General features: G+C 40.9%; 1 protein-coding gene across 2 annotated transcripts; it reads left to right on the top strand.

The window, feature by feature from the left end:
- Window positions 1–1,081: 1,081 nt before the first annotated feature.
- On the top strand, window positions 1,082–2,490 carry LOC113465247 (uncharacterized). Of its 2 annotated transcripts, none has more exons than XM_026819770.1 (2): window positions 1,082–1,604; window positions 2,204–2,490. In XM_026819770.1, exons 1-2 carry the CDS (start codon window positions 1,384–1,386, stop codon window positions 2,403–2,405), a joined length of 423 nt encoding a protein of 140 aa, XP_026675571.1. In that variant the 5' UTR covers window positions 1,082–1,383; the 3' UTR covers window positions 2,406–2,490. The 2 variants fall into 2 exon arrangements, with proteins under 2 accessions (XP_026675571.1, XP_026675572.1); XM_026819771.1 differs by lacking the exon at window positions 2,204–2,490 and adding an exon at window positions 1,884–2,061.
- The last annotated feature ends 9,028 nt before the right edge of the window (window positions 2,491–11,518 follow it).

Raw genomic sequence — 11,518 nt, 5'->3', positions numbered from 1 at the left:
CGATAATGGAACTCCGATCGTCGATACCAAGAATCGCAAATAAAGAACGAATAAATGTTTGAAAAATTCCATGCTGTAAGGAACCGGCGAGACTATTGTAAGTCGAAGGGGATGAAAGGCAGAGGATACCAGAGATAACAAAATATACTCGCACCTACTCTTCCTTTCTTTCTGCCGTGCGCCGTTCCATCGGGTATCTACTTTATGCTAACGCCAATTCAACAACCGACGCTGTATCTTTCTTCTTTCTTCATATCGAAACAATGATGATCGTACAATGCTAGGGCACACAGAGCATTTCAATTGGTCGCTTCTCTGCGTTTGGTTATACTTTCTAAAGTCCCGCCTTGAAATTTTCCACATACATAGCCGTGCCGCTGGGAGATCCGATGCCGTTACCCACCTCCTATGAATTCTTAGTTCGCGCGCTGTACGCCTGAATTTCTCTTTATCCCTGAAACCGGGATTGGAATGTACAGGATATATAGAGCATGACAAAAATATTCTTTGGTGTATCGTAAAAAACTTGAAATAATAAGAACTTCGGAACATGAAGATTTCAAATGTGAAGCTTCCGGCATTAGAATGACATTAGACGAATTTTAAAGCAAACGTCAAAAAAATCATTTAAGTATTAATTTCCATGAACAGAAGAACGTGAAACTATCAATTACTTTTCCCAAAATTAAGGTGAAGCCAAAATATAAATGCATTTTACTAACGCGCACGAGCAAGCAGTGAAAAATGTGTACCGTGGTCGCACAAGGATAAATCGTCGCGATTTCCTTTTCACCTTTAAACGCATCCAGCCTCACGGTAAAGTCTTCTCGAGTCAAGGATTTCCTTTTTCAAAGAATCGTTAGAGCCAGTACCCGCACAAAAGCTTACGTAATGTAGCTTACACTCCCGGCAAGTGTTTCTCCGTCTCTCTTTCTCTCTCTCTCTCTCTCTCTCTCTCTCTCTCTCTCTCTCACTTTGCTCTCGGCGGTGCTGCCGGTCTTTTCAAACCTGTTTTTAAGGTGGATCGAGCGCGCCAATAATGCCATAGGGTACAGTGCATTTGTGTTCATTTGCGCTCACCTCGCCGTAACGAAATCATTAACCTGTGTCCGCCAGACCCTCCCAACGATAACGTAATCACTCCGCCTGTTGGGTCCACTGTGAACGTTATTTAGCGGGGAACTGTGGCCAACGGGAGCTCAGTTGAAGCTCGATGCACCTCGAGACGAGCCTCGTCTCATTGTACGTTTAATTCTTCGAATAGATTTCGGAAAATTTGTAGTTCGACGTTACCTGTTTCACATCGCGTCGCGTCGGTGATATATGTTTACCGTGTACCGTGTTTACTTCGCAGAGGGAAGTTGATACGTGATAAAAAGAAATATGCCGGGAAGTAACACACCGAAGATATGGTGCCCGAAAGAGAACTATCGGTCGTGCGAAACCGATGGTATCTCGATGTCGACTACTTCCGGTTCATCGAACTGCAAAGGGTGGAAGGATATCGGGACGGTAATATATCGGGGCACGAGGGTGAAGCAACAAGGGGAGCTTCTTATCCTGGTACCATCGACAATGGTTATCCTCGACTCCGAACATTCCAGGTAACTGTCAGTTCCTCGTTTTTAAATATTATCTTTAGTAATTTTATGAACAGGGAAATATATTCTACCTTCAAGCAAATATATTGTAAAATAATGTCGGGCATATTTGAAGTACGTAAAATCTAGATAGGATGCGGAGAGTTCATATGAATTGTGTCAATACGTCTTATTTGCACACGGAATACACCGAATTAATATTTTGTTTCGACGGTTTTTTAATTTCGACATTGTATAAACATGGTTCCATTCGATACTATTTCGTGTATGTACGTAACGCAGATTAAACTGACGGACTTTCATCACGGTTCCATCACGAATCAAAGAATTTGTTCAGATAAAAATATTTTTGGCGAGAAATTCTGTAATTCTTGTCTTATGATTATTTACGATTTATACAAGTCAAAAGTGAAGATATCTCATTGTAATCAAGGAAATAAAAGAAGGAAAATCGTAGTAATCTTTAGAATTCCTTATGAATATTCACTGACTTACCCAATAGATACTTGCATAAGCAATAGAACGTAAAATTCATTATGCAATAGAATAAATTTATTATGATAGATTATGCATTATGCATATGAATTCATTATTTGCAATAGAACGGGTCCGGATTCGGACACTGATTTCACTGTCAAGAAACTATTTTATTCAAAGATGACTTCTGATAACTGCGGACAGACACTCCGGAATTGTCGGGAAATTTTCCGTCCCGGCCTATCTCGATTCCCGTGGTCGTCCTGCTGTTGTGTGGCAGTTTTCCGAGTGACGGCCGGTCTTCGTCCTTGGCCACTATGGCGCTGATGCAAGGCTCGCCCGAATTTAACGTTAGCGACGCTCTGTAGGGGTTGCAAAATGAAATAAAAATTAGAGTTTCCTCGCACTTCAACACCGCGCGGAATCCGTTGCCAAAATCGTGCAGAACTCTGCGCAGTGGACTGTATTTGACGGAGAGAACTTCCTCAATCTCCAATTTTCGCTCTCAATCGGTCAATCGACTCCACAAATAAGTCTCTTGCTGTGAAACAGAGTACAATCACACTTAATGTCTGCCCCTCTACACCGTGTAAAGGTGGAAGCTCGTAGCAACGAGCTAAGACGATAAATTCAAGTCTATTCCGACCTAAGAACCCGAGTTAAAACGCAACTCCGAGAAGCCAGTAACGCTGGACAATTCATAGCTCGTATTCGCTTCACCGTGAACTTCTGCTTGGCTGTGATTTTCTTCCGATCGGGCTCAATGCTAGCTAATGGGAAAAATAGGCATGAGATTCGCCAAAACTGGCTGTTGCATATGCAGTCTGTCAACACGGTTATCCAAACTCTCAGTGTTTCCACCGTAACGATTCGTCACAGACGGAATCGGCGCGAATCGGAATTCTTCCACGCGCATGTCGACCATGGTGTTCTGCGGAGAAGGGGTTCGCCGATCCGTTTATCACATTTATTCCTATTCCTTTTCTCACTCTACACTTTTCGAAAACCAAACGCTTCTACCCGCTAGGCGGGTGACTCATATCGCGTATTGACACTACTATACGGTGTAGTTTTTATTGCGATCGTCAAATTCGGCAAGTGCCTCGGCAGAACAACAAAAAACGTTCCGGAGGTCGTATAAATTACGGATGTCTTCCGTATTGTTATTTTTACAGCAGTTAATTCGACCCGTACCTCGGAAGAAAAATCTCATTCTGAAGATCGCACAAAGTAACTAAATTCCACGATCTGAATTATTAAAATTACTTTCCAATTTTAAACAAATTACGTCCAATAACTGAACATCAAATCACGAAGTAAATACAAACTTTCATGAAACGGTAAAGAAATGGGCAAGTTTGAGATGTCTGGTCCGTATAATTAATATTACGAAATGTCTAGTCCCCATAGTGAATAAAATAAAATAATTTCATGCGATTTGAAACCTTTTAAGTGTATTTCTGATATTAACAGTTATCCGATATTTATTGATCAACATCACCCAATAATAACCGTATTTTCTGCCATTCTTTGCACATGAATATTCTGTTTTTTTCGATACTTCGACTCACTGAACGGACTTACAAAGAAACTAGTTTCTCAACTGAAGCAAAAAATTGAAGGGAGGCCAAAGTTATCTCTTCGATAGAAAACTATCGGACCGCGTTTAACTTAGTCGGAAAAAATATCATAGGAGTAGCAGGTGTCGGTTCTCATTGTGGAAGGCGTTCACGTTGCAGCTTCTTGCAAACCTCGTTGCACGGAAATTCGCAAACGTATGCACGTGCGTGCCATTCGTTCGGACCCTACGTCTAGCGAAAGTATAAGGTACAGGTGCAAAGGGAGGAGCGACGCAATTGCGACTCACAACTACCGGCCAGGAATACATTCCTTGCTCCGCGCACGTGATCTACGGTGCACGTTGTTTCTTCGGTAGAACGTGCCATTCCCCGGCTCGTTTCGACCATTCCGATTGGATAACGCGCCCGTGGGAAGACACAAATAAATGTCCTTCTTTGCGCCGCGTTAATTTTTAACGCGTTTCCATTCCCATCACTCTCGAAGTCGATGTTCCTTCATTACGGAATTTTGGATCGACCTCTTCAGCTATCCTCTTTCAGTTTAGATTAGGATCTCTATACTTAAAAGTAAACCGCAAGAGTTAAATGTGTCATTTCATCCAAGAAGATATTTGTTACCATTCCTGTTTAAAAGGAAACCAAAATGTAATGAATAATATTAATGTAAGGTTATTTTAAACAATCTAATCGACAATTTAATTAGCACGTGTTCCGTGTTCTCGTAAATCTCTCTTTTTGTCTAACCATCAAAGTTACAATCCCGACGCTCAGCAGAACGCGGTAATATTCAAAATTGAAGAAATGGGTTTTCTTTACATTAATGGAAAAAATAATGAACGAGTGACAGTGTCCAATAAAATTCAATCTGAAACTCGGATGAAAATAAGCAATATATTTACTTAAGGGCACAGAGGGTAGCAAGAGCGATCGAAACCTATCGTAAAAGCCACGTTACGTGAAACGTCCGTTCGGCAACAGTTAGCCAGAGCAAATAATTTGAAGAGATCGCTTTCATCAAACCGCCAATAAATTCGTCGGCGGAAGCAGGATCCGAGTGAGCTGCGATATCAAACGAAGCCACGAGAACGGTTGCTCACGTTTCCATCAACGTATAAACTCGTTCTTCCGTTCTTAACGTCGAAAAAGGCATCGGCAATGGTGGCGACCCAAGAATCGAACCTCTTTCTATTTGGTCGAAAATAAATTGCAAGGAAAAGTCGGCGGTCGGCTGTTAACCCTCCCCCCTTTACCCACCCTAACGACGCATCGCTTTTTTTTTTATCCTCTCCTCTGAGATACCCGGAAGAGGAGAAACTGCCCGATGGCTGTTCAGAAGCTAGGCGACCAAAAGAGGGTTTACATTGATCGGCAAATCCCATCGGTTTTCCCATTAAATATTTACAGCCGGGAACCAGAGGTCCGGAGGTTGCCTTGTACATCCGCGTGGAAACCCGCGTTTGCGGAAATGAACACAAGCAAATCAGCAAATACCATCCTTATTATTATATGAATGTACCTACAGCCGAGAACCCTGTGATAAAACGGATTCGATAAACAAAATTCTCTTCGCATCCGATATAAACGAACCATGTAATCGATTGCTCGTTACGTTACGCCCCGCCATCCGAAAAACTCTTACGTACATAACCACTGTGTATGTATGTATGTACATTGGAACGGAGTTGGCTAACCATTACTCCGTTCACGAAAACTAATCGCGATTCGAGAAAGTAACTCGAGCCGTTCCCTGTTCGTTTGATACCGTGCAGCTGGTTAACTGTCACTTTGCCGTTACGTTCCCAGCTGCGTGCATCCCGGTGATCAATAATTTTGTAAGAGCCTCGAGCCGACACGAACTCCCACCTTTTCTGAAATCGGTTTACTTTAATTCACTTACAAGTTAACTTTCCTTTCTTGTTACTCCTTTAAGAAGAGCGTACCCATTAATTAACCGTTTCCCGAAGGAAAACCTTCGAGCAATTAACGTTTAATCGAGCGTTCATCGTTTTTATCGGATCGAACGGGACCGAGCCGAAGAGCCGGCGAACTCGCGAACAATCGCGTGCGATATCGCGAGGGTAGGAAGCAGTAGGTACGACTCGATCAGGGAACTGGTCTAATTAAGTCGAATCCCTTTTATGCTAATTCACCGGTTTCCCAAACTTCTCACCAAGTCCCAGCGAACTCTTCGGGACTTTATCGGGTCTTTACGGGTCTTAGCGTTCACGCGTTTCTCGTTATGCCTCGTCGAGAGTACCAGGAATATTTATTCGGCCGCGTTTCCGTGTACACGAGCCCGCTCGATTTGTCAAGATTACGCGAAATCGAGTCTTCCCTAGTTTGAAGAAAATAGAAGCTGCTGTACGCGGATCTGGCCACGGTTTCAAATCTCGCGACGGATAGGTGCGAGCGCCTCCCAGAAGCTCGCCACCAAGAATGCCTAAGCATTTGCATAATTGTGCGTACAAATTTCGAACTTTGCTAGAAGGATTTGCCCGTCTCACCGCGAGCGTACACGAGAAACCTGCGACCGCGGTTCCTCGTTCACAGATTCCGAATTCTATCCAATGAATTATTTATGCGAATACGCGCTGTTTTAAAAGACAGCGTAATTTCTGCCACCGCGTTTGCATTTCCGCCGCGGTTTTAGCTTTATCACGTCCCTTTACTCGATCTACATTTTTATTTCATCTACTGGTCTATACATCGCCGATGTTTATAAATATATTTTTAAGCAACGACTTAACGAGTCTATTTCTAGCTGACCGTGGAGTTAAGGGTATAGTAATTTACAATCTTGACAAAGCTGTCGAAAAGAAAAGATTAATTGCCAGATCTCTAAAAATACGACTGTAATGACATTCTACAACTCTGTTTGCGTTATTACTTCTACACGTCCTTGCTGCCTGCGAATAACTCCATAATCAATCAAATTTTTAATCGCACAATTGATTGCATATGTCGAACGCCCGGCGATAAGCACGCCGTTGTTATACTTATGCACGTATACTCGACTCGCTTACAGTTAATTACTGAAAATCGATACGCGCACGTCTAAAGCTTATTACGCGTTTCATTAACGACGGAACGATTTGGAAATATTTTTTAGAGGCATAAAATTTTCACACGAGATCCCGCTTCGCCTCGAGTCTACAATTTAAAACTCACATGAAATTTTGATATTCGGGAAAAAAGAACTTGCGCACTGTTGAACATATTATCGAGGACGACAGCGTATTCATGTCGGCGCGAAGTTTCATGGCGATTTAATATTAATACACAATTTGGCCGACTGTCTTGTAAGCGGAACCCGTGAGCTCGTTCTGCGAATACAATATTTATATGAACGTACGCCAAGGATACAAATGAGGATAACGTGGCCCGTTCCTTTTCTTCTTCGAGCATCCGCATTCGTATATCCATACACACTTGGAAGCGGAAATTCGCGTTGAAACTTCCACCGGTATTATAGGAAGCGGTACAATGAAGTAACCAACCTCTCTTACACTCGATCGAAGCACACCCCGGTGTCTCATTGCTATATTTTTCACTCCGTCAGATTTCTACAATGCATCCCAATACCAAGATCATCATCAAAAAATACTCGAGGGACGTGTACTGATTCGAGAATCCGACTTAACGATTTCCAGAAATCTTTGTCGTGGAACGGAACACAATAATCCACTCTTTCTTATACCATTATAGGAGCACTTTATACACAACACGAAGAAATCACTAAAGAACTTTATAGCTGAATTACAGGGACTTTGATCGCCTACTGCGATCAAATGCACATAAAACGTGACCGATTTTAGCCAATTTTTTTCATATCTTTCTTAGCTTGTATGCTTTAATAGTCGAAATTCAAATAATATTCCATTAATAAATTCAGAAAAAACATCAAATATGTACCGATAGGATTAACTGGTATATAAAACATGATTGATTTTAGGTCTAGCCAATCTTTCCATATATTTATATGTGCAAACCATGTATACATAGATATAGATATACTTATACATATAGTAAATTATTGATTGTTGATAAAATACAACTTATAGAGTTTTTTATCTGTCTTACATCGTTCGGAAACGTCGGCTATGTATCGATTACCCGAACTAAATTAAAGAACGTGAAACATTTATTTTCCTTCAAGGAAAAAATTCTTGCCGATTGAGAGTTTCTTAATGGCCGTACTCGAAGATTCTTCTTAAGGGTCGAGTGCACTTCGCAATCTTGGGATAACGATTAGCAAACGGATGCACCAACTGTAGTATCCATCATTTGCAATGTGGAACCGTTCCGGTCATGAATAATATTTGCATCGTGGCAGGAACTTATCCAATTTCCGATGGAATTAAAAAATGTATATTAATCTTATGCTTGACACGAACTCCGTTCAAACCTCGTCCTGGTTTAATATGTTGCATACGTATCCATTTAAAAGTTATCTAGTACTGGCTGATTCAATTTTTTCTCCATCTGGAAGATTAACCGCCGGGCATCTAATATTAATAAGAGCCACGAGCTGGGTCGATACTTTCCAAAGACCAATTCAATCTTGCCTAAATAATTCACAGATCGTATTTCCATATCTAGTCACGTTTCAGTATATCGGATAGCATAGCGCTTGAACGGACAGTGATTAACTGGCCGTCGCACAAATCAACTCTGAATTCTAACTAAGCACGAGAGTGGTAATTACAAAACGAACGACACGAGGAATGAAGGAAAGAGGTAGAAGTATTTTAATATCGATTCTAATTCATCGAGAAAAAGGCGAATAGGTACATAAAGCAGCTTCAAGTGCAGACCCTCGTACAGCGATCATAGTTACTCTTCACAATGACTGAAAGACTAAATGCCAACCTTAGACGACTTTTTCATTAAGCGCTGGGCTTGGTTTAGCGAGAAGCTTCCAATATCAGAAAGAGATTGAGTAGTAAGAAGAAGCATAAGAAAAAATATACGCAGTCCACTTCCACGCTCTACAAATTCACTACCGGTAAAACATGAAATACATGGAATCGTTTTTCCCCCTTTTATATAAAATCTTAATAATTTTCAGATTAATATAAATATTAATAGATTCCTTTCTTTCACGTTTAACGTGGCAAAGGGTTCTAATTACTTACTAATTATAAATAAAAAGCAAAAGAAATTCTCTTTTGTTCTATATTGTCCTGTCATGTAAAATGTTGTATTGTATTCAGTTAGCGGCTATAGACTTTTGGTCGAGAGTATTCGCGCGAATGATCACGCTCGCGTATGTCATTTTCTGCAAGTCCGGCGCAATCGAGAGAACACACAGGGGCACGGCATGGTGCGCCGCAACAATACGTGTTCTACGTAGCAGATCCCTGGAAACGTATATAAATATATGTATATTCGTATGATGAATATACTGAAGGAAATGCGCATGCACTCGTTTACCGAGGTAGAGATTCCAAATGCGCTAGGAGTGAAACCACGGGGGTGAATTCGAATGCGACGTATGTTAAAGAAATTCATAAACGGATGCAGAAAAAAGACATCTATTTCCTGCCAGATTTACATACTTGTACGACGTAAGGTTAAAAAATCATTGAAAACGTTCAAGTTATCATAATCACAAGTTGAGAAATTAACGACAGCACGAGTATATGTATAGTTGGTTAATTGCGATGTTCTGAAATACTTGATGAGACTGTTCACTCAAATATATAAATGTCCCATTTCGATATTAAATGCTGAGCGAAAGCAATTCATCGTTACTATTTTAATTTCTGATTATTTCAGTTTAATAGTTCGTATTTGATTGCTTTCTAATTCTTCCCCTGCAGAAATTGATGAGGCATTGTTAGTGTATTAAAACCAATTCATTCAGTCTTTAATGGAAAGCAATTAAAATGTTAATAGGTCAACAGCCTCCTATTACGTTTCTCATTTAAAATATATTAAGCATGTCGTGTATGCATTTAATATTTTAAATCCATTAAAATGGCAGTCCTTTCTATTTAAAACACTGAAAGTTGGTAGTTCATTGGAAGGCTGATTAAAATGCTATCAAAGAATCTCATCTCTACGCACCTAAGTAATTATAATTCATCCCGTAACGAACCCGCCATAGGATACAATATAATGGAGAAGTTATCTCATCATCTTATAACAAACTCTTCTTGCTTTACGCATTAGATCATAAATTATTTTTATTCATTCCACATTTATTTTTCAATATTAGTGAAGAATTTATGTTTGTACAACTGTTTTATTTACATGCCTTTCATAATAATCGTCACATATTAGAATTTGATGTTACAACCTACATTAATCAATCATCATGGAAATTCTTCGCTGTTATACCACCGCATACGACAGAGAAATATGCCAAGCATCCTTTTGAGTTACTACAGCGGCCGATACTTGACGTGTATTAAAATCCTCTTAACCGGACATAAATAAAGGCACGGTCAGCCAGGTAATCTTTGGGGAGGATTACTCGGCCGTTGCCGAGGCAGGAGGAAGAGACTCATTTGTGTCGTCGTCGGGTAAGGACATAGACGCCGCGTCGGGTTTGGGGTGGTCTGATTTTATCCCGCCCCATACCTTTGTGCACATCCACCAATTCAAAAACGTCCCTAACGTAACTGGGGACGAAGGTACCCCGTCGCGCGTCCACCCTCCCTGGCCCACGCAAATTTAATCTCTCTCGCTGGCGTCAAAGTGAATTCTATAAAACAGACCGTTTCTCTTAAGCTCTCGAGAGAGCACTTCCGTTTCGTTATTCCATTCTTCTCATATTTGACTTGATTACTCGAAAGAGGAAAGCGAGAAGGTACGTTTCTGGATGGAAGAAAGAAGAAGGACATTGAGAATGAGCGTACGGCATGGAAAGGAAGAGCGCGTCCGAATCGGTCTCAGGGATTCTCACAGACTAATCTTGAGAACGAGGCAAATGGTAACTGATCAACGGGGACGAGACGAGGATGAAAGTGGGACGTGACGGTCCAGAGTGCAATTGAATTTCAGATTTACGCCCGACGATGTAATGAGACTTGGAATTACGTCGATGCGCTACTACACCGAGTTGCACTCTGCTTGCAAAAGAACATCCGCGAGCTCGTATCTTTCTCGTCATTTAGTTGGCTTATTCGCCACCAAAATGACGCTTAGGATTCAATCACTAAACGCGAACGTATTCCGATGGGAGCGGGATTGGCTTCTATCGTGAAAGTACTTTTGATAAGATAGCTTTGATTTATATGACTGAGGAAACGCGAAAGGTAGAATTAAAATGTTCCTTATTGATGCTCCATTGGGACCGCAGCTTAATAATTCACAGCGTGTCGCAAGTTGGATTTGTAAATTCTATTTACAATGTACGACGGTCTTCCTCCGGTATTCAAAGATGATCATACGAGTTTAGTGTTGTTAAAACCAGCTCCAACTGGATTAATCCAGCATCACAATAATTGCTGTGAAGACAACGTTTGATAACGAGACGAGATTCTCCTCATCTTCATTCGCAAATATTTTGTGCTAGCTTGGTACCAATCAGAAGATAGTTTCTGATAACTGCATTTCGCCTGTTATTAGATATTATCGATCCTGACCTTGTAAAAATAAATGAGAAAATTTCCATTGACATTCGTACAATGGAAAATAATATTATTCTCGAAATCGTAATGACTGTGACTGCTCGCGAAGAAAAATTCGGAAACAGCATTTAAAACGCGTTGGGTAGGATGGGTTTCTGCAAAGCCGATGGAGTATCAAGCGAGAAAACTCACTCGATAAAATGAAAGTTCACATTATCCAAAGTCGATTAAGACAGCTCGATGGTAGGCAAGAATTCCTCATCACAAACAGGAATCCTTGATC

The sequence above is a fragment of the Ceratina calcarata genome, unplaced genomic scaffold, assembly GCF_001652005.2.
Source record: "Ceratina calcarata isolate Rehan_Ccalc_2016 unplaced genomic scaffold, ASM165200v1 scaffold162, whole genome shotgun sequence".
Classification (NCBI taxonomy): Eukaryota; Metazoa; Arthropoda; class Insecta; order Hymenoptera; family Apidae; genus Ceratina; species Ceratina calcarata.
This window is presented reverse-complemented; position numbering and strand designations above follow the sequence as displayed.

Excerpts from the sequence above, each read along its gene's own strand:
- LOC113465247 (XM_026819770.1), top strand. The coding sequence starts at position 1,384 with ATGCCGGGAAGTAACACACCGAAGATATGGTGCCCGAAAGAGAACTAT. Across the intron at positions 1,605-2,203 it reads CTCGACTCCGAACATTCCAG|AACGGGTCCGGATTCGGACA; the intron begins GTAACTGTCAGT and ends TATTTGCAATAG.